The sequence below is a fragment of the Chiloscyllium punctatum genome, chromosome 3 (assembly GCF_047496795.1).
Source record: "Chiloscyllium punctatum isolate Juve2018m chromosome 3, sChiPun1.3, whole genome shotgun sequence".
NCBI lineage: Eukaryota > Metazoa > Chordata > Chondrichthyes > Orectolobiformes > Hemiscylliidae > Chiloscyllium > Chiloscyllium punctatum.
In genome coordinates, this window is record NC_092741.1 from 15,358,771 (window position 1) to 15,383,289 (window position 24,519).

Here is a 24,519-nt window from a genome sequence, read left to right on the forward strand (position 1 = left end):
TACACCTCCTTCCACCCCCAAACCTTCTTCTAAAAAGATGATCCCACACTTCTAATTCCTCCACCTCCACCATATCCACTCCCAGGATATCCCAGAAGTCCTCCTATTTCAGGAACTGCAATTATCCCTCCCACTTGATCAACAATTTCCAAGAGGTGTAAAACCTGTGCCCGCACCTCCCCTTTCACTTCCATTCAAGGCCCCAAAGGATCTTTTCACATCTGGTATAGATTTCCCTGCCCTTCCACCCACCTCATCTACTGCGTCCGTTGCTCTCCATGTGGTCTCCCCTCCATCAGGGAGACAGGACACCAACCCACAGAGCATTTCAGGGAACATCTTTGGAATACACGCACAAAACAATCCCACTGTCCTGTGGCCAACCATAGAGTCATAGAGATGTACAGCATGGAAACACCCTTCGGTCCAACTCGTCCATGCCGACCAGATATCCCAACCCAATCTAGTCCCACCTCCCAGCACCCAGCCCATATCCCTCCAAACCCTTCCTATTCATATACCCATCCAAATGCCTCTTAAATGTAGCAATTGTACCAGCCTCCACCACATCCTCTGGCAGCTCATTCCATACACGTACCACCCTCTGCGTGAAAAAACTGCCCCGTTGCTCTCTTTTATATCTTTCCCCTCTCACCCTAAACCTATGCCCTCTAGTTATGGACTCCCCGACCCCAGGGAAAAGACTTTGTCTATTTATCCTATCCATGCCCCTCATAATTTTGTAAACCTCTATACGGTCGCACCTCAGCCTCCGACGCTCCAGGGAAAACAGCCCAAGCCTTTTCAGCCTCTCCCTGTAGCTCAGATCCTCCAACCCTGGCAACATCCTTGTAAATCTTCTCTGAACCCTTTCAAGTTTCACAACATCTTTCCAATAGGAAGAAGACCAGAATTGCATGCAATATTCCAATAGTGGCCTAACCAATGTCCTGTGCAGCCTCAACATGACCTCCCAACTCTTGTACTCAATACTCTGACCAATAAAGGAAAGCATACCAAATGCCTTCTTCACTATCCTATCTACCTGTGACTCCACTTTCAAGGAGTTATGAACCTGCACTCCAAGGTTTCTTTGTTCAGCAACACTTCCTAGGACCTTACCATTAAGCGCATAAGTCCAGCTAAGATCTGTTTTCCCAAAATGCAGCACCTCGTATTTATCTGAATTAAACTCCATCTGCCACTTCTCAGCCCATTGGCCCATCTGGTCCAGATCCTGTTGTAATCTGAGGTAACCCTCTTTGCTGTCCACAACACCTCCAATTTTGGTGTCATCTGCAAACTTACTAACTGTACCTCTTATGCTCGCATCCAAATCATTTATGTAAATGACAAAAAGTAGAGGACCCAGCACCAATCCTTATGGCACTCCACTGGTCACAGTCCTCCAGTCTGAAAAGCAACCCTCCACCACCACCCTCTGTCTTCTACCTTTGAGCCAGTTCATTATCCAAATGGCTAGTTCTCCCTGTATTCCATGAGATCTAACCTTGCTAATCAATCTCCCATGGTTCCATAGACCACTTCAACTCACCCTCCCACTCTCCCAAGTATATGCAAGTCCTGGGCCTCTTCCACCACCAAATCCAAGCCATCCACCAGCTGGAGTAAGAACACCTCAACTTCTACCTTAGGACCCTTCAACACCTGGTATCAATATCAATTTCACAAGTTTCCAAATGTCCCCTGTCCCCATCTCATTCCAGATCCGACCCTCCAACTCGGCACCACCCTCTTGACATGTCCTACTTGTCCATCTCATCTTCCTTCCCACCTATTCGCTCCATTCTCCCCTCCAACCTATCACAATTGCCCCTCATCTGCATCTACTTATCGCCTTCACCCCACCCCCACCCCTATATTTATCTCTCACCTCCCCCCCCACTCCCCTTCCACATTCCTGATGATGGGCTTATGCCTGAAACTTCAACTCTTCTGCTCCTCAGATGCTGCCTGACCAGCTGTGCTTTTCCAGCACCACCCTTTTCGACTGTGCCGTACATTACCTGTTAGGAGCAATGATGAGTTACCAATGCTTGTCTGAGTGCACAGCTGCCTTTCAAGGGTGTTAGTCATGCCATGAGATAGGGGTAGGTAATTAATGAGATATTTTTTAGGAAGATATGGCATGAAACCTTGTTGCAAAATTCTCTCAACCAAATACACTACAACTTGCAGTTAGTCGAAGAATGTAAGATTGAGCCCAAAGTTTCTATGTGTGGTTAGAGAACTGTTTGTTGAACTATGTACATTACATACAAAGCAATAAGAGATTCCTAGATCAAAAGTCCTTCTGTGCACTGAGTGTCAGATAACCCTATGTCATTTCCTGTGATGTTAACAGCTATCCCGTTGACAACTACGCTCTCATATTGCAATATATTGGCAAACCATAGATAAAAGCAAATTACTGCGAATGCTGGAATCTGAAACCAAAAGAGAAAATGCTGGAAAATATCAGCAGGTCTGGCAGCATCTGTAAGGAGAGAAAAGAGGTGACATTTCGAGTCTAACTGACCCTTTGTCAAAGCTAAAAAAAAGGGAGAAACAGGGAGGTATTTATACTAGGCTGAGAGAAGGTGATTCATGGCTCCAGAAACAAAGGTAGCAATAAAGAGTTGATAATGACAGCTCCTCTTTGATACACAACAGTTAACTGCAGGTATTTCCAGTAATCTGGCAAAAAAAAATCCCTCCAATTATCCTGAGGCTGAGATAGAACATTACAGCACATTATAGGCCCTTCAGCCCTCGATGATGCAGAAGTACTCACTGTCATTATTACCTCTTTATTGCTACCTTTGCTTCTGGAGCCATGACTCACCTTCCCTCAGCCTAGTATATCTCCCTTTTTTTAGCTTTTAAAAGGAGTCAGTTGGACTCAAAATGTCAGCTCTTTTCTCTCCTTACAGATGCTGCCAGATCTGCTGAGATTTTCCAGCATTTTCTCTTTTGGTATTGGCAAACCATTTCATAGGTACTCATCCAAAGGTCAAAAGTTCTCATTACTAACAGCCTCTGTGATACACAACAGTTAACTGCAGCTATTTCCAGTAATCTGGCAAAAAAAAATCCCTCCCATTATCCTGAGGCTGAGATAGAACATTATAGGCCCTTCAGCCCTCGATGATGCAGAAATACTCACTGTTACAGTGGAAATAAAGGCTATTGGATACAAGATGTTGACTACAACTTGGATACACCTCAATTGCAAAGCATTATTTTGGATGGAGGGAATTGTCACAGCCATTCTGAATTTCCTTCCTTTTCGAATAACAGGAGGAAAATAAGCTGCTCCTGTTAAAGCTCCCTGACCAATTTTCCTTTCGCTGATTCCATTGAGATCAAATGTTACCAGCAGCCAGCAAAGATTTTTTTTTACTTCTATGTGCACTTGAATTTGGAATACATTAGTTTAGGAATGTTACTTTAAATAAGTTTCTCAATTCAATATCACTATACCACTTTGTTCCCTTACTTGCAGAATCCTGGTTATGCAGGGCGTCAAGAATTGCCAGAAAATCTAAAGATCCAATTTAGGACAGTAGCAATGATGGTGCCAGATAGACAGGTGAGAGATGTTATTCAAATTCTGTGAGTGTTGTATATGAAGAACTCAATCTCAGTGAAGTTTTAATTCCAAGATTTCTGAATCTGGCTCTCTCAGCTGTGGCTCAATTAGTAGCTCTCTTAGTTCCCAGTGGTGTGGCATTTTGCCACCTGACATGGAACAGATCTGGAATCACCATTCTACATTTTTAAAATTTATTTGTGAGACATGGGTGCAACTGGTTGGCCAGCCTTTATTGGCTGTCCCAGGCTGCCCTTGAGAAAGTGGTGGTGAGCTGCGTTCTTGAAACACTCATGTCTACGTGCTGTAAGTAAACCCACAATGCAATGAGGGAAGAAATTCTAGGCTTTTGACCCAGCAATAGTGTAAGAAACCAGGGGAAAATGTAACTTAGGACATTAAGCATAACATTGAAAGGTCTGCTGGAATAGTAATTGTATAATTTTCAAGAAGTTGTCCTAACAGACTAGACTCTTCAGAGGTACAAGGAAAGTGCTGAAAAGCATTTATCTAAGAAAATATTTGCTGCAGTTTGGCCATAAAACCTCAGGGAAAGTCCTGAGTTTACATCAGGAAGGGGACAAGTCCAGAAGGTGGATGTCTGCTCCTTGAAAAGTCAAAGCTTTGACAAAGGGCTGCTACCATCAGTCTATTCAGCCAAAAAGAAATTTCTCCAGACTGTAACATCAGCAACAAGGACTAGACATAGGAGCAGCAATATCCTGAATACTTTGTGCCACACTTGACTCACAACACTAGTTACCTCATAACTGCCTTCTGAAATAGGTAAAAACAATGACTGAAGATGCTGGAAATGAGATTCTGGGTTAGTGGTGCTGGAAGAGCACAACAGTTCAGGCAGCATCTGAGGAGCAGTAAAATCGATGTTTTGGGCAAAAGCCCTTCATCAGGAATAAAGCCTTCTGAAATAGCCTATCAAGCCAAAGGAAAGAAGGAATGAAAATGGATAGACCACCTTGTATCGACCTAAGCACTGGAAGCAACAGCGCCAAAAGCAGCATACCCCACCTACATCAATGGAACTGAGGTAGAGATGGTCAAGAGCATCAAATTCCGGCAATTGTACTGAAGACTTGTACTCCAGATTTTGCCACTCCCCGAGCAAAGTTCTTCCAGTACAGTTACAACACTGACAAATGCCTGAACAAAGGGACTAGGTCAAGCCACAGCAAAACCCAAAACATCGCCAAACCTCACACAAACAGTTAAAATTTCCTTCAGCATTCGGCCAGGCAAGCCACTGTAGTTGCAGCTGGTATGCGGACTTGAGTCAGCTAAAGAGACCCACGAGATTTAAATTGAGCAAGAGAGCTCACAGGCTGGTATCTAGAAGAGGTAAAAACAATGACTGCAGATGCTGGAAACCAGATTCTGGATTAGTGGTGCTGCAAGAGCACAGCAGTTCAGGCAGCATCCGAGGAGCAGTAAAATCGACGTTTCAGGCAAAAGCCCTTCATCAGGTATCCAGAAGAGCGCACTTCCTGCAAAGTCCTCTTGATAAAATATCTCCTTGATGAAAGTGCTCTTGATGAAATATACACCACTATAAATGCACTTGAGACAGAATATCCTGAGGCCTTATTCATTGTAGCCGGTGACTGCCATCAAGGTAGATAAGCAGGAAGCTGGAAGAACACAGCAAGCCTTGCAGCATCAGGAGGTGGAGAAGTCAACGCTTTGGGTGTAACTTTTCTTCAGGACTGGGGGTGTGGATAAGGGGAGCTGCTGATAAAGGAGGCTGCGGGGGCAGAGTGGTTAAGTGAGAATATGTGAAGACAAGTAGAGGGTACAACCTGGTTGGTCAGTGGGAGGAATGAATCCAGTAGGTGGCTGGAAGGAGTGGAAGGGTGAGGGAGGAGCTGAGAAGGGTGGTCAAGGGAGGGGAAGGAAGATTATTTGATGTTGGAGAACTCAATGTTGAGCCCTCCGGGCTCTAGGCTGCCCAGGCGGAAGATGAAGTTTTGTTCCTCCAATTTGCAGTTTGGTTTGTTGTGGCAATGGTGGAAGCCAAGGATGGTCATGTTAGAAAAGGAGTGGGAAGGGTGACTGGGAGGTCTCCTTTATCAGCAGCTCCCCTTATCCACACCCCCAGTCCTGAAGAAAAGTTACACCCAAAGCGTTGACTTCTCCACCTCCTGATGCTGCAAGGCTTGCTGTGTTCTTCCAGCTTCCTGCTTATCTACCTTGATGGCAGTCACCGGCTACAATGAATAAGGCCTCAGGATATTCTGTCTCAAGTGCATTTATAGTGGTGTATATTTCATCAAGAGCACTTTCAGCCCCTGCGATCCCAGCTGAGATGCTTGGCGACATGTTCCCTAAGTTTACATTTGGTCTCCCCGATGTAGAGAAGACCACATCAGGAGCATCTGATGCAGTAAACTAGGTTGGAAGAGAGGCAGGAACGTCTGGAGGGACTGTTTGGGGCCCTGGGAGATGGAGGTGAGGAGGATAGTGTACTGGCAGGTTTTGCATCTTTTCTGGTTGCAGAGGAAGGTACCTGGAGGTTCAGGGGAGTTGGTGGGGAGAGTGTCACAAACCAAGAATTGGTGAAAGAATGGTCCTTGCAGAAGGCAGAGAGGGGTAGGGAGGGGAAGATGTTCTTGGTGGGGCCTAGTTGAAGTTGGTGGACGTGTTTAAGGATGATGTGTTGGATACGGAGACTGGTGAGGTGATAGGTGAGGACAAGGGGTCTCTATCTTTATTGTGTTTATAGGGGGGCATTTAGAGTAGTGGAACTGGGAATGGAGGTGGTGCAGTGGAGTGCTGCCTGAATGACAGAGGAGGGAAAAACATGTTGTTTGAAATAGGTGGACATCTGGGATGCTTGGGAATAGACTGTCTCCTTGCCCAGGCAGAGCGCGGAGGAATTGGGAGAACAGGATGAAAATCTTGCAGGATACTGGAGGTGTAGTCCAAGTAGTTGTCAGAGTCTGTGGTTTATAGTAAATGTCTGTTTGGAGACTGTTGCCGGAGATGGAAATGGAGAGGTTAAGAAAGATGGGTGAATATCCGAGATTGACCAAATGAATTTGAGAGCGGGATGGAAGTTGTGGGCAAAGTTGATGAACTGCTCCAATTCAGCCTGGGTGCAGGACACAGTGCATCTGGATCTTAGGGGGCAGTGTGGGGCTGGGGGAACTCTGCCCCAAGGCAAGTTTGATGGTGAACTGGGGTTTTGGTGCAGAGCGAGTGGAGCGCTGCACATTTGGAGGGGATGAAGTTGGAGTGGGTGAGGGGTTTGGAGAAATTCAGGCAGTTGATGTCACCAGGCCAAACTAGTATGGCAGAGGGGTGGGAACCTGAGCTGTATACCGGAGGGGAGAGTTGATGCAGATGAGGCAATAGCAAGAGGTAGACCAGCTAGTGGGAAGGATTTTCCTGGGAAGGAACCAAGGGATCAGTTAAAGTGTGTTTGCTTTAACGCAAGGAGTATCAGGAATAAAAGTGATGAACTTAGAGCATGGATCAGTACCTGGTGCTATGATGTTGAGGCCATAACAGAGACATGGGTTTTTCAGGGGCAGGAATGGTTGCTGGATGTTCCAGGGTTTAGAGCATTTAAAAAGAATAGGGAGGGGGGGGAAAAAGAGGAGGGAGTGTAGCACTACTAATCAGAGAGGGTATCACAGCTACAGAAGCTTCCATTGTCGAGGAAGATCAGCCTACCGAGTCAGTATGGGTGGAAATTAGGAACAGCGAGGGAGCAGTCACCTCGTTAAGGGTTTACTACAGGCCCCCCCCAATAGCAGGGAGATTGAAGAAAGCATAGGTTGGCAGATTTTGGAAAAGTGTGGATGTAGTAGGGTTATTGTAATGGGTGATTTTAACTTTCCCAATATTGATTGGAACCTCCTTCGAGCAGAAGATTTGAATGGAGCTGTTTTTGTAAGGTGTGTTCAGGAGGGTTTCCTAACTCAGTATGTTGACAGGCTGATGAGGTGAGAGGCCATTTTAGACTTGGTGCTCGGAAACGAGCCGGGGCAGGTATCAGATCTTGTGGTGGGAGAGCATTTTGGTGATAGTGACCACAACTGCCTCACATTCTACATAGCTATGGAGAAGGAGAGGATTAGGCAAAATGGGATGATATTTAATTGGGGAAGAGGAAACTATGATGCGATTAGACATGAGTTAGGAAGCATGGACTGGGAGCAATTGTTCCATGGTAAAGGCACTATAGACATGTGGAGACTGTTTAAGGAACAGTTTTTGCGAGTGATGAATAAATATGTCCCTCTGAGACAGGCAAGAAGGGGTAAGATAAAGGAACCTTGGATGACGAGAGCGGTAGAATTTCTCGTCAATAGGAAGAAGATAGCTTACATACGGTGGAGGAAGCTAGGGTCAAGCTCAGCTCTAGTGGATTATAGGCAGGTGAGGAAGGAGCTCAAAAATGGTCTGAGGAGAGCCAGGAGAGGGCACGAGAAAGGCTTGGCAGAACGGATTAGGGAGAACACAAAGGAATTTTACACTTGTGTGAGGAATAAGAGAATGGTCAAAGAAAGAGTAGGGCCGATCGGGGATGGCATCAGGAACTGGTGTGTGGAGTCTGAGGAGATAGGGGAAGCCCTAAATGAGTTTTTTGCTTCTGTCTTTATGAAAGAAATGAACTTTGTAGTGAATGAAACCTTTGAAGAGCAGGTGTGCATGCTGGAATGGATAGAGATAGAGGAAGCTGATGTGCTGAAAATTTTGTCAAACATTAAGATTGACAAGTCGCCAGGCCCGGACCAGATTTGTCCTCGGCTGCTCTAAGAAATGAGAAATGCAATTGCTTTTCCACTTGCGATGATCTTTGCATCCTCGCTCTCCACTGGAGTTGTACCTGAGGACTGGAGAGAGGCAAATGTAATTCCTCTCTTCAAGAAAGGAAGTAGGGAAATCCCCAGCAATTACAGACCAGTAAGTCTCACGTCTGTCGTCTGCAAGGTGTTAGGAAGGATTCTGAGGGATAAGATTTATGACCATCTGGAAGAGCATGGCTTGATTAAATGCAGTCAACACGGCTTTGTGAGGGGCAGGTCATGCCTCACAAACCTTATCGAGTTCTTTGAGGATGTGACTAGAAAGGTTGATGAGGGTCGAGCTGTGGATGTGGTGTATATGGACTTCAACAAGGCATTTGATAAGGTTCTGCATGGTATGCTCATTCAGAAGGTCAGGAGGAATGGGATACAGGGTAACTTAGCTGTCTGCATACAGAATTGGCTGGCCAACAGAAGACAGCGAGTGGTAGTAGAAGGAAAATATTCTGCCTGCAAGTCAGTGGTGAGTGGTGTTCCAGAGGGCTCTGTCCTTGGGCCTCTACTGTTTGTAATTTTTATTAATGACTTGGATGAGGAGATTGAAGGTGGGTCAGCGGGTTTGCAGACGACACAAAGGTTGGAGGTGTCATTGACAGTATAGAGGGCTGTTGTAGACTGCAGCGGGACACTGACAGGATGCAGAGATGGGCTGAGAGGTGGTAGATGGAGTTCAACCTGGATAAATGTGAGGTGATGCATTTTCGGAAGGTCGAATTTGAAAGCTGAGTATAGGATTAAGGATAGGATTCTTGGCAGTATGAAGGAACAGAGGGATCTTGGTGTGCAGTTACATAGATCCCTTAAAATGGCCACCCAAGTGGACAGGGTTGTTAAGAAAGTATATGGTGTTTTGATTTTCATTAACGGGGGATTAAGTTTAAGAATTGTGAGATCTTGATGCAGCTCTATAAAACTTTGGTTAGACCGCACGTGGAATACTGCATCCAGTTCTGGTCGCCCTATTATAGGAAAGATGTGAATGCTTTGGAGAGGGTTCAGTGGAGGTTTACCAGGATGCTGCCTGGACTGGAGGGCTTATCTTATGAAGAGAGATTGACTGAGCTCGGACTTTTTTCATTGGAGAAAAGGAGGAGGAGAGTGGACCTAATTGAGGTATACAAGATAATGAGAGGCATAGATAGAGTTGATAGCCATAGACTATTTCCCAGGGCAGAAATGGCTAACACAAGGGGTCATAGTTTTAAGCTGGTTGGTGGAAAGTATAGAGGGGATGTCAGAGGCGGGTTCTTTACACAGAGAGTTGTAACAGCATGGAATGCGTTGCCAGCAGCAATTGTGGAAACAAGGTCATTGGGGACATTTAAGAGACGACTGAACATGCATATGGTCACAGAAATTTGAGGGTGCATACATGAGGATCAATGGCCGGCACAACATCGTGGGCTGAAGGGCCTATTCTGTGCTGTACTGTTCTATGTTCTATGTTCTAGAAGCCAACCTGCATCTACACTTCTCTCTGCCTCAGAAAGGCAGGCGACATCATCAAAGATCCCTCTCACCCTGATAATAAACTCTTCCAACCTTTTCCAGGCAGAACGTAAGAACGTTAAATACACTTATCAACAGGTTCAAGAAAAGCTTCTTCCCTGCTGTTGCTAGACTTCAGGTACAGATGATGCCTGATCCACTGTGATTTCCAGTATTTTTTGTTTTGACTTTTTATTTCTCACTCTGTTCTATCACCCTACAATCTTTGTATGATACTGTGCGCAGAAACAAACATTTTCACAGTACTTAGGTACATGTGACAATAATAAGTCAAATCATTAAAAAATTGCATCACTACATCTGATTTGGAAAAGTTAAATTGCTTATCAACATCCAAATCAGAACCAATAAAAATAAACATCTTGTTAAATAGTCACCCGTTTCTTTGGGAGATTGATATCAGCGGGGCCATTTCAGTGAACACAGAATCAGTCTTTATCAAAATTCACTCTGCTTTCCAACCCATATGTTTGCGCAAGATTTTACTTCAACAGAGAACCTATACTGAGGAATCATTGTTAATTAAGAGTACACCTTCGGTTTTGGTCACTTATGAGAAGCAGCTAGTTCTTTGCAGGTAGAATAAATTAGAACCCTAAAGCTTTCTACAGGTATGTGAGGAATAAAAGGATGACTAGGGTAGGAATAAGGCCAGTCAAAGACAGAAGTGGAAAGTTGAGTGTGGGCCCTGTGGAGATCAGAGAAGTGCTAACCGAATATTTCTCATCAGTTTTCACTCAGGAAAAGGAGAATATTGTAGAGGAGAAGAGTGACATATGAGATATTAGACTAGAAAGGATTGAGGTTAGTAAGGAAGAATGGTTATCAATTCTAGAAGGAGTGAAAGTAGACAAATCCCCTGGGCCGGTTGGGATTTACCCAAGGATCCTCTGGGAATGTAGGGAGGAGTTGTTGGAGCCTTTGGCTTTGATCTTTGAGTCATCATCGTCTACAGGTTTAGTACCAGAGGACTGGAGGATTGCAAATTTGTGCCCTTGTTCTAGAAGGGCCGTAGAGATGACCCAGGTAATTATAGACCAGTGAGCCTTACATCTGTTGTAGGAAAAGTTTTATAAGAGATAGAATTTATAATCATCTTGCAAGCAACAATTTGATTGCAGATAGTCAACATGGTTTCGTTAAAGGCAGGTCATATCCCACAAACCTCATTGAGTTTTTTTGAGATGGTGACCAAGCATGTGGATGAGGGTAGGGCAGTTGACATGGTATACATGGACTTCAGTTATGGCCTTTGATAAGGTTCCACATGGTAGGCTACTGGTGAAAATGCAGAAGCATGGGATTGAGGATGATTTAGCAGTTTGGATTAGAAACTGGCTTTCTGTAAGAAGGCAGCAAGTGGTGATTGATGGAAAATATTCAGCCTGGAGTCTGGTTACTAGTGGTGTGCCACAAGGATCTATTTTGGGACCACTGCTGTTTATCATTTTTATAAATGACAGGCATAAGTGGATGGGTTAGTAAGTTTGCAGAAGGCACTAAAGTTGGTAGAGTAGTGGACAGTGTGGAAGAATGTTACAGGTTGCAGGGGGACTTGGATAAACTGCAGAATTGGACTGAGAGGTGGAAAATGGAGTTCAATGCAGATAAATGTGAGGTGATTCATTTTGGGAAGAATAACAGGAAGGCAGAATATTGCGTCAATGAAAAGATTCTTGGTAGTGTGGATGTGCAGTGGGATTTTGGAGTCCATGTACATAGATCCCTGAAAGTTACCACCCAAACTGTTAGTGCTATTAAGAAGACATACGGTGTGTTTGGTTTTATTGGTAGAGGCATTGAGTTTCAGAGCCGTAACGTCATGTTGCAACTTTACAAAGCGCTAGTGCAACCGCACTTGGAATATTGTGTACAATTCTGGTCGCCCCATTACAGGAAGGCAGTGGAAGCTTTGAAAAATGTGCAGAGGAGATTTACCAGGATGTTGCCTGGACTGGAGGGAAGGTCTTCTGAGGAAAAGCTGAGAGACTTGGGTCTGTTCTCATTGGAAAGAATAAAGCTAAGGAAGGATTTGATAGAGAGCGAGAAGATTAGATAGGGTAGACAGTGAAAGTCTTTTTTCCTAGGATGATGACGTCGGCTTGTACGAGGGGACATAGCTACAAATTGAGGGGTGATAGATTTAAGACAGATGTCAGAGGCAGGTTCTTTACTCAGAGAGAGGTAACAGCATGGAATGCCCTGCCTTGCCAATGTAGTTAACTCAGCCACATTAGGGAGATTTAAACAATCCTTGAATAAGCACATGGATGATGATGTGATAATTTAGGAGGATGGGCTTAGATTAGTTCACAGGTCGGCGCAACATCGTGTTCTGCGCTGTATTGTTTTATGTTCTATATTCTAGAAGCCAACCTGCATCTACACTTCTCTCTGCCTCAGAAAGGCAGGCGACATCATCAAAGATCCCTCTCACCCTGATAATAAACTCTTCCAACCTTTTCCAGGCAGAACGTAAGAACATTAAATACACTTATCAACAGGAACAAGAAAAGCTTCTTCCCTGCTGTTGCTAGACTTCAGGTACAGATGATGCCTGATCCACTGTGATTTCCAGTATTTTTTTGTTTTCACTTTTTATTTCTCGCTCTGTTCTATCACCCTACAATCTTTGTATGATATGATCCACCTATACTGTGCGCAGAAACAAACATTTTCACAGTACTTAGGTACATGTGACAATAATAAGTCAAATCATTAAAAAAAATGCATCACAGCATCATGTTCTGCGCTGTATTGTTCTATGTTCCATGTTCAGTCGACACCAATTGTCGTAAAAGGTCCGGTCCCAAGTTCGATGGGGGGATAATGGTTGAGAAAGATTCACCTAGATTGGCTCAACAGTTTTCAGTTAGAAAATGGCTGCCTGAATTAAGTCCTAATTAAATACCTGGAAGTTTTTCAGGGAAGTCTTGGGACTATCAAAGTAGCTAAGGGCACCTTGCATGTTGACTAGGAATCAATTGCATGATTCTGCAAGGCCAACCCAGTGCCACTTGCCTTATGGACAAAAGGAGAGGTAGCAATAAGGAGGCTGGGTAACAAAGGAAGCATGAAATGGGAAGCACTAGTTGTACCTATTATGAAGCCTGATAGGTTGGTTCGCCTTTTTGAGGATTTTAAACAAACAATAAATGGCTTTTCCCAGCTGGATAAATACCCAATCCCTCACCGAGAGGATTTACATACAAAGCCGGCGGGGGGACTGTCCTTCATGAACCTGGACGTGAGCCATGCGTACTCACAATTGTGGTTAGATGGAGATTGCCAAAAGTATGCCACAATTAATATCTATAAAGCTCTCTACCAACATATGAGACTGTCATTTGGGGTACTGTCAGCCTATGCAATTTTTCAATTGATGATGGCAAACAAGGTCAACCCCAGGTCGCCATTTATCTCGATGAAATTCCCATAACAGGGAAGACCATTAAGGATCACTTAGAGAACTTGGACATAGTCCTTCAACATTTCTCCCAGGCAGACATATGCTTTAGAAGGGATAAATGTGAGTTTCAGGCACCCCAAGTGACCTACTTGTGTTACAGAGCCAATGAGACCTGGCAACGAGGCCAGTTGAAAAATAAAGTAAGGGCTATCAAAAGTGCCTGGTTCCCATGTCTGTATCAGAACTTAAGTCTTTCCTTGGGCCATTGCATTATGACAGAAAGTTCATACATAACATGGCCTTCATCCTGGCACCTTTGCATCAATTCTTAAAAAGGGGCCAGCCTTGGAAATGGTTGCATAGCCAAGCCATAAGTTTCAGGAAAGTGAAGAAAAAGCTATAATTCTCTAAGGTGCTGGCACACTATGATCCCAAGTGAGATCTGGTATTGACATGCAATGCCTCTCTCTAACAGCATCGGGGTAGTATTAGCTCATAGGTGGACCAGTGGAGAGGAGAACCCAATAGCATATTCATCTGGGACTAGATAGAGAATGGGAATCAAGAAGTTTCACCAAAACCTTTGCAGGTGTAAATTTGTAATAATGGACCACAAACACCTGCTCGGTCTAATTAAAGAGGACAAGGCACTATTGTCCAAAGCTTCAGGCTGAATTCAGTGGTAGATTCTAATACTAAGTGTGTACAATTACAAATTGGAACACCATCAGGGAGGTCAAGTAGCAAATGCAGATGCATTGAGCTGACTCCCACTGGCAGATACACCACTGGTGGTACCGCCACAGGAAGATTCCTTAATGGTTTTAAATTTGCTGGTCACACTTCCAGTCACAGCTTATAATGTCAGACTTCGGACACAGAAAGATCCAGTCCTGGGAAGACTGAAACAACTGATAGTAGTGAGGAAAACCAAAGGACCACCACAACCACAATTTAAACCTTTTTGCACCGGCTGAGACCAGATCCCAGGAGAGGATGGCATATCATTATGGGAAGCAAAAGTGCTTGTCCCAGAAAAAGATACTGGCTGAACTACATTAGGGTCATCCAGGGTTTCCAAAAAGAAGGTGTTGGCAAGAATTTAAGTCTGGTGGCCAGGATTGATGCAGACATAGCTGCATTGGTGGGGTAGTGTCTTGAGTGCTAACAAAAATTAATGTCAGTACCTCCCCCAAATGCATATGAATGATCAGGTAAACCATGGACTCGGTAACACATCAACTATGTAGATCCTTTCATGCACTCAATGTTCTTAATCATTGTGGACACCAGTCAAAGTGGCTGCTCATGCACTGAGTTCATTTGTCAAACACTGGGAAAACGATAGAAAAACTACACACATCTGTTACAATACACAGACTCCCAAAAGTGTAGGTCACAGACAACAGGCCAACGTTTACCAGCAGAGATTTTGAGTATTTCCTAAAGTTGAATGGCATTTGACATATAAGCACAGCTCTATACCATCCATCATCTAATGGTGTGGCAGAAAGAGCAATCCAAACTTTGAAGCAAGTTTAAAAAGACAGCCTACAGCTTCACTGGACAGCAGATTATCCTAGTTCCTATTTGATTATAGGATCACTTCTCATGCAACTAGGGATCGCTCAAGAAAAATTACTAATGCAACAAAGGCTCCTCACCAGGTTATATCTGATCTTTACAGACCTAACAGGGAGGGTGTAATGGATCAGGAACCACAGTGTCAGTCAGAAGACTCTGTTAAGTGAGAGACACAGTTTACTTCAGGGAACAAAGTTTGTGTAGGAACCACGTGAATGGTCTGTATAGGTAAGAGGCATAGTCAATAAGAGGTCACGTTGAGTGATGTATAAAGTTCAGGTAGGTGCAACAGTGCTGAGCAAGCATGTGGACCATATGAAAGCTGCAAACTCTCAAATGGTGTGGGAGAGAAACATACCCAGCTCTTCAACAGCCTTTCTAACTGTTAGAAAGCCTATGATTCTCCCTCTTTATAAAGCGTTACCTTGTATTCTGAGATGGACATGGCAGATATCGCTGCCTTAATGCTATTGCCGCCTGAAAAAGAGAATGAATTTCTTCTGAGATGCTCCAAGTGCAAGAGGCCAGCTACTGCATATTATATGCCACCATTACCAGAGTCAGAGTTGGAAGAACCTGACCTGGTGCTAAACCAGGACAAAGTGAGACTGACATCAAGAATAACTGTAGGGAATAGTTTGCCACAATCCGCAGTGACCATGCACGCTGAAGGGAACATTATTGAGCAAATAACTGAGCCTGCTTCAACTGCCTAAACCATTTGAGAGCAGCTTTGCAACACATAATGATTTCCAAGTAATCATCCCCAGTAGAAGTCTGCTTGCCATCAAAATATCTATATTCACTCAAAAAATCAGATGACTCAAATTTAACATCAGATACAGATTTAGAGATCTTAATTACATAACCTATCTATATGCAGCTCTACATTATTGTATTATGGGTTCAACAGATATTCAGATTTGTGTATATGTTTGCTCAATTGTTACTCTCAAATATATCTACATATTTTTACTCCATTTGAATATGAAGCACAGTTCTTATGTGGCATTTATTCTTAATTGTTGCAGATCATTATAAGGGTCAAGCTTGCCAGTGTCGGATTTTTGGAGAATGTATTGCTGGCTCAGAAATTCTTCGTACTTTACAAGCTCTGTGAAGAGCAACTCACGAAGCAGGTATGTATAGACCAAGAGCAAATGTATCAAAACGGAATCCCGATTTTCTTTACTGTAATAATGAAATATTCAATATTACATCGAATAAACCCTGGCATTCACATTCACAATCTTAACTCTTTATCAGTCAGCTTTACCATTAAACTCTTTCAAAAAGTTTGAAACATGTTGTAAATGATGGAAGTTGAAGAGAAAACTAGATGTCAGCATAGATGTGTGACAGTTCATTTCAGGGCCTTTGAAATAAAAATCAAATCCTGTTATTATTATAAAATAAAATAAATAAAAACAGAAACATTGAATTCAGAATGAAAATAATGTTTACAGAAACGTATTCAATCCGATGGGATTGGTGCCTTTTTGATTTTTTTTGGTTCCCTCTGTTGCCGAAAGTCCTTGCGGAATCTCAAGGTGGTCTCCAAATCTCCTGCACTGTTGATATTTCTTAATAAGTGTTGAGAGAAACTCTAAATTACAATATGTATGACTAAGTATGATAAGCCCTGACTTTATACGAAACAGAGAGCCAGAATGACTTCATAATATATTGACTTACTGAGCTAACTTTGTAATGATGTGGAGATGCTGGTGTTGGACTGGGGTGTACAAAGTTAAAAATCACACCACACCAGGTTCTATTCCGACAGGTTTAATTGGAAGCACTAGCTTTCGGAGCGCTGGTCTTTCATCAGGTGGTTGTGGATTATGAGATCATAAGACACAGAATTTATAGCAAAAGTTTACAGTGTGATATAACTGAAATTATATATTGAAAAAGACCTGGATTGTTTGTTAAGTCTCTCATCTTTTGGAATGACCATGTTGGTTTCAGATTTTTCATGTGTAAATCGCAAAACCTTTTTACAAGTTACATTCTCAATTGAACGTTGGCAATTGGTGTCATGTCAGCCCAGATAATGCACTTTTAAAGATTAGAATCAGTCTGACCATTGTGGCACATGATTTGGAGATGCCGGTGTTGGACTGGGGTGTACAAAGTTAAAAATCACACAACGCCAGGTTATAGTCCACCAGGTTTATTTGGAAGCACACTAGCTTTCGGAGCATCGCTCCTTCATCAGGTGATAGTGGAGGACATAATCCTAAAACACAGAATTAATAGCAAAAATTTACAGTGTGGTGTAACTGAAATTATACATTGAAAAATACCTTGATTGTCTGTTGAGTCTTTCATCTGTTTGAATACCATGATAGTTTCACTTCTTTCATGTGCAAGGATACCCTTGGGGTACATTTGGGAAACCGAGCAAAGGCTACAACAAAGGATGAATGGGCAACGCACAACAATCAACAGACAGGAATGTTCCCTCCCAGTTGGGGAACACTGCAGTGGTCTCCAGGACATTCGACCTCGGACCTTCGGGTGACCATCCTCCAAGGCAGACTTTGGGACAGGCAGCAGCAAAAACTGGCCGAGCAGAGGCTGATAGCTAAGTTCAGTACCCATAGGGAGGGCCTCAGCCGGGACCTTGGGTTCATGTCACATTACAGGTGACCACCATTGCCCTATACGCACACACAGACACTCCAATACACAGACACACACAGACACACACACACGGGCACTCCTATACACACATACACACAGACACACATATATACACAGACATCCACACACACCCTTACAGACACACACACTCCCACACTCACACAGGCATCCTCTCAGAGACTTAGACCACTCTACACTCATACACGCACACATATACTCTCTCTCACAGACTCTCACAACCCTCCAACCCAGGCATATATTTTGTGAGGTGAATTTGTACTTTCAGAGTTACATTGTACTTTGCTCAAAAACTGCATGAATTCATGTAAAACTATGAGCTCAAAAACTGCATGAATTCAAGTAAAACTCTGTTATCTCACTTTTTAGATTAGAATCAATCTAAACATCATGACATAGACAGAGAACACAGGGGGCTAACACCTTCTTTTATTCCTGATGAAGGGCTTTTGCCCGAAACGTCGATTTCGAAGATCCTTGGATGCTGCCTGAACTGCTGTGCTCTTCCAGCACCACTAATCCAGAACCTTCAACATATTGTCTAGCTATCACCCATTGTTACAGCTAACCTGAGAATGCAACTTTTTAAAAAAAGGTTTTGTGATTTACACATGAAAGAAATGAAACTATCATGGTATTCAAACGATGAAAGACTCAACAGGCAATCAAGATATTTTTCAATGTACAATTTTAGTTAATTTTTGCTCTAAATTCTGTGTTATAGGATTGATTCCTCCACTACCACCTGATGAAGGAGCGATTCTCTGAAAGCTAGTGTGCTTCTAATTAAACCTGTTGGACTATAACCAGGTGTTTTGTTTGATTTTTAACATTGTGGCACAGACAGTTTCATACAGGGCAGCTCACACCTTAAGTGCATTATCTGGGCCGACATGACACCAATTGCTAAATACTGGATTAGTGGTGCTGGAAGAGCACAGCAGTTCAGGCAGCATCCAACAAGCCCGCCCACCTTCCGAGGACCCCTTCGCCCACCTCCAACACTCCCGCCCACCTTCCGAGGACCCCTTCGTCCACCTCCAACACTCCCGCCCACCTTCCGAGGACCCCTTCGCCCACCTCCAACACACTGCATCCACCTGGACACCCCGCGCTGGCCTATTACCTGCCCTCGACCTCTTCATTTCCAACTGCCGCCGGGACATTAACCGCCTCAACCTGTCGTCCCCCCTCCCCTACTCCAACCTCTCACCCTCACAACGCACAGCCCTCCAATCCCTCTGCTCCAATCCCAACCTCACCATTAAGGCAGCGGATAAAGGGGGCACAGTGGTAGTCTGGTGCACTGACCTCTACACCGCTGAAGCCAAACGCCAACTCGAGGACACCTCTTCCTACTGCTCCCTCGACCATGACCCCACCCCCCATCACCAAACCATCATCTCCCAGACCATACAGAACCTCATCACCTCAGGAGATCTCCCACCCACAGCTTCCAACCTCATAGTCCGGGAACCCCGCACTGCCCGGTTCTACCTCCTTCCCAAGATCCACAAGCCTGACCACCCTGGCCGACCCATTGTCTCAGCATGCTCCTGCCCCACTGAACTCATCTCTACCTACCTTGACACTGTCCTATCCCCCCTAGTCCAGGAACTCCCCACATACGTTTGAGACACCACCCACGCCCTCCACCTCCTCCAAGACTTCCGTTTCCCCGGCCCCCAACGCCTTATCTTCACCATGGATATCCAATCCCTCTACACCTCCATTCGCCATGACCAGGTCCTCCAAGCCCTCCGTTTTTTCCTCTCCAGATGTCCCCAACAGTACCCTTCCACTGACACTCTCATTCGTTTGGCCGAACTGGTCCTCACCCTTAACAATTTCTCCTTTGAATCCTCCCACTTCCTCCAGACCAAAGGCGTAGCCATGGGCACACGTATGGGCCCCAGCTATGCCTGTCTCTTTGTTGGCTATGTAGAACAATTGATCTTCCGTAATTACACCGGCACCACTCCCCACCTCTTCCTCCGCTACATTGATGACTGCATTGGCGCCAACTCGTGCTCCCGCGAGGAGGTTGAGCAATTCATCAACTTCACCAACACATTCCACCCTGACCTTAAATTTACCTGGACTATCTCTGACACCTCGCTCCCCTTCCTGGACCTCTCCACCTCCATTAGTGACGACCAACTTGACACTGACATTTTTTACAAACCCACCGACTCCCATAGCTACCTGGATTACACCTCTTCCCACCCTATCTCTTGCAAAAATGCCATCCCGTATTCCCAATTTCTCCGCCTCCACCGTATCTGCTCCCAGGAGGACCAGTTCCACCATAGGACACACCAGATGGCCTCCTTCTTTAGAGACCGCAATTTCCCTTCCCACGTGGTTAAAGATGCCCTCCAACGCATCTCGTCCACATCCCGCACCTCCGCCCTCAGACCCCACCCCTCCAACCGTAACAAGGACAGAACAACCCTGGTGCTCACCTTCCACCCTACAAACCTTCGCATCAACCAAATCATCCGCCGACATTTCCGCCACCTCCAAATAGACCCACCACCAGGGATATATTTCCCTCCCCACCCCTTTCCGCCTTCCGCAAAGACCGTTCCCTCCACGACTACCTGGTCAGGTCCACACCCCCCTACGACCCACCCTCCCATTCTGGCACTTTCCCCTGCCACCGCAGGAACTGTAAAACCTGTGCCCACACCTCCTCCCTCACCTCTATCCAAGGCCCTAAAGGAGCCTTCCACATCCATCAAAGTTTCACCTGCACATCCACTAATATCATTTATTGTATCCGTTGGTCCCGATGTGGTCTCCTCTACATGGGGGAGACTGGGCGCCTCCTAGCAGAGCGCTTTAGGGAACATCTCTGAGACACCCGCACCAATCAACCAAACCGCCCCGTGGCCCAACATTTCAACTCCCCCTCCCACTCTGCCGAAGACATGGAGGTCCTGGGCCTCCTTCACCGCCACTCCCTCACCACCAGACGCCTGGAGGAAGAACGCCTCATCTTCCGCCTCGGAACACTTCAACCCCAGGGCATCAATGTGGACTTCAACAGCTTCCTCATTTCCCCTTCCCCCACCTCATCCTAGTTTCAAACTTCCAGCTCAGTTACTGTCTCCTTGACTTGTCTGGACTTGTCCGACCTGCCTACCTTCTTTTCCACCTATCCACTCCACCATCTCCTCCTTGACCTATCACCTTCATCTCCTCCCCCACTCACCCATTGTACTCTATGCTACTCTCTCCCCACCCCCACCCTCCTCTAGCTTATCTCTCCATGCTTCAGGCTCACTGCCTTTATTCCTGATGAAGGGCTTTTGCCCGTAACGTCGATTTCGCTGCTCGTTGGATGCTGCCTGAACTGCTGTGCTCTTCCAGCACCACTAATCCAGTATTTGGTTTTCAGCATCTGCAGTCATTGTTTTTACCTAACCAATTGCTAAAGTTCACTTGGGAATGTAACTTGTAAACAAGTTTTGTGATTTACATATGAAACAACTGAAACCAACATGGTCATTCTAAAAGATGAGAGACTTAACAAACAATCCAGGTCTTTTTCAACATATAATTTCAGTTGCATCACACTGTAAACTTTTGCTATAAATTCTGTGTCTTACGATTTTACACTCCATGATCACCTGATGAAGGAGTAGCACGCGAAAGCTAGTGCTTTCAAATAAACCTGTTGAACTATAACCTGGCGTTGTATGATTTCTAATTTTGTAATTTCATTTCAAGACCATCCATACAAATATTGTTAATACAAGAATAGGTCAGAGGCTACTGACCATCATCTCAAAGGCAGACGTCAGGAGTGTGATGGAATAGTCCCAACTTCCCTTGAGAGTCCAATTCCAACAACATGATTCAGGACAAAGCAGCAAACTAGACTGCTACCATATTCACAAACATCCATCCCCTTCCCCACCAAGGTTCATGAGACAACACTGTCAAATTCAGAACTACTTCTGTCTTGAAGGAAATCATCAGCAAATACATGGGAGCTTCATAACCTGCAAGTTTCCTTCTAAGCTACTCACTATTCTGACTTTGAAATCTATCACAAATATTCCTGGAATTCTCTGTCAAAAAGAATTGTGGGTCTCCTTAAATAAACTGCATTTGTTTAATCAACACCAACTTCTCAAGGACAACTAAGGCTGGACAATAAATGTTGATCCAACCAGAGATGCCTTATCCACTGAATGAATAAAGAAACAACCAGCCTGTGAATAGATTTACCCATGTGATATATGACCCTCAATGTGATGAACTTTTATTTATTTTTATTTTTGACAGCAACGTTTGATGTAGTACCTTGTCAGATGCCTTCTGAAATTAGATCTACAGACTCTCCTTTATTCATTGCATATGTTATTAAGACCATAAGACCATAAGACCATAAGACATAGGAGCGGAAGTAAGGCCATTCGGCCCATTGAGTCCACTCCGCTATTCAATCATGGCTGATGGGCATTTCAACTCCACTTACCCGCATTCTCTCCGTAGCCCTTAATTCCTTGTGACATCAAGAATTTATCAATCTCTGCATTGTAGACATTTAGCATCCCAGCCTCCACTGCACCCTGCAGCAATGAATTCCACAGGCCCACCACTTTCTGGCTGAAGAAATGTCTCCGCATTTCTGTTCTGAATTTACCCCCTCTAATTCTAAGGCTGTGTCCACGGGTCTTAGTCTCCTTGCCTAACGGAAACAATTTCCTAGCGTCCACCCTCTCCAAGCCATGCATTATCTTGTAAGTTTCTATTAGATCTCCCCTTAATTTTCTAAACTCCAATGAATACAATCCCAGGATCCTCAGCCTTTCCTCATATGTTAGACCTACCATTCCAGGGATCATCCGTGTGAATCTCCGCTGGACATGCTCCAGTACCAGTATGTCCTTCCTGAGGTGGGGGGACCAAAACTGGACACAATACTCCAAATGGGGCCTAACCAGAGATTTATAAAGTCTCAGTAGCACAATGGTGCTTTTATATTCCAACCCTCTTGAGATAAATTTCTTCAGGAATTCTAAAAACTGATTAAACATAATTGCCCTTTCACAAAACCTTGCTGAAACTTTCCAATTACCTTGAGTTTTTCAACATGCCGAGCTATAACCTACTTAATGATTAATTCTTACTCTTTCCCCACAATGATGTTGAGCTAATTGCCTATAGTTTCCTTATTATTAGCCTCTGTCACTTCTTGAATAATATTTGCTACTTTCTAGTCTGATGGAATCTTTTCAGAATCTAGCAAAGTTTAGAAAATTAACACCAATGCCTCAATCACATCGTGAGCTACCTTTTTTAAGACCTTCAGATATGTCCATAGAACATAGAACGTAGAACAGTACAGCACAGAACAGGCCCTTCAGCCCACGATGTTGTGCTGACCATTGATCCTCATGTAAGGTAAACCTAATGTACAAACCCTCAAATTTCTGTGACCATATGCATGTCCAGCAGTCTCTTAAATATCCCCAATGACCTTGCTTCCAAAACTGATGCTGGCAACGAATTCTATGCTCTCACAACTCTCTGTGTAAAGAACCCATCCATCTTAACCCTGAGACTTATTGTTATCACATGTACATCTAAGTACAGTGAAAAGTTTGTTTTGTGAGCAGTACAGTCAAATCATAACAAACAAGGACATATGGATTGTAGGGTGCTTAGACAGAATGAGGCATACAAGGTTACAGCTGCACAGGAGGTGCACAAAAACCCAAGTAACATTAGATTTGAAATTAGAGAGGTCTGTTCAGCAGAGAATAAGCTATTTTTGAACCTGTTGGTTGAACCTATGAACTCAAGTCTCCATCAGTTTCCTCAGAGCTACTTTCCGATGGTTGTAATTTCCACCTCTTGATTTTATTAATTATTAATGGAATGTTTGCTGTGACTTGTATAGTGTAGGCAGAAGCAAAATATTAATTAATTTCATTCACCATTTCCCTTATTTTTGACTATTAACTCCCCAGTCTCACACTCACTTCATTCACACTCTCCGATTTTATATGCATGTAAAAACTCTTGTTACTTGCTTTTCCATTTATAGCTATCTTCTTTTTAAGCACTAATTTCTATTGTGAAGGCTAATTAATCTTTCAGTCATTCTTTCCAATTTTTTACACTCTACCCTATCATTTGACCTTCCACTCATCTTTGTTCAATTTTATGTTTTTTTTCCTTCAGATGGTATTTTCCCTAATGTCTTTATTTAGCAATAAATACTGGGTCCTCCCCTGATTTTTTTCTTTTAAGTATGAATTAACCTATTCTGACTATTTGAAATATCCCCTTAAATATCTGTCACTGCTTCTCTCTTGGTTTGCATGGTGGCTCAGTGGTTCGCACTGCTGCCTCACAGCAGTAGGGTCCCAGGTTCGATTCCAGCCTTGGGCAACTGTCTGTGTGGAGTTTGCACATTCTCCCTGTGTCTATGTGGGTTTCCTCCCCCAGTCCAAAGATGTGCAGGTTAGGGGGAATTGGCCATGCTAAATTGCCTGTAGTGTTAGGTGCATTAGTCAGAGGGAAATGGGTCTGGGTGGGTTACTCTTTGGAGGGTCGGTTTGGGCTGAAGGGCCTGTTTCCACACTGTGGGGAATCTAATAATTTAGCTTACAGCCTTGTTTCCAAATTGACTTCAGCTAGTTCACCTTTCACATTAAAATTCCATGGCTGTGATAATGTCAATGTTTATGCTGGAGCTGCCATCCAAATCAATTGCTACATCACATTGACCTGGGTAAGTGGATTTTGGTTTTTCCCTCTTTGCCTTCAAATATCATGATCTCAACCAATCGAAGAACTAGTTATATTAGGTATTAGAGTCATATCCTAAACTAATCTAGTCCCATTTGCCAGCACTTGGTCCATATCCCTCTAAACCCTTCCTATTATCCTAGAATGTCACATATCTC

General features: G+C 44.0%; 1 protein-coding gene across 1 annotated transcript in view; it reads left to right on the forward strand.

The window, feature by feature from the left end:
* The window catches only part of LOC140453953 (dynein axonemal heavy chain 8-like), a 1,210,036-nt gene that overhangs the window by 842,934 nt on the left and 342,583 nt on the right, over window positions 1–24,519 (forward strand). Inside the window, exons 48-49 of the mRNA XM_072548830.1 lie at window positions 3,506–3,592; window positions 15,955–16,062. Of these exons, the coding sequence (XP_072404931.1) occupies window positions 3,506–3,592; window positions 15,955–16,062 (195 nt within the window). The remainder of the gene's footprint in view (window positions 1–3,505; window positions 3,593–15,954; window positions 16,063–24,519) is intronic.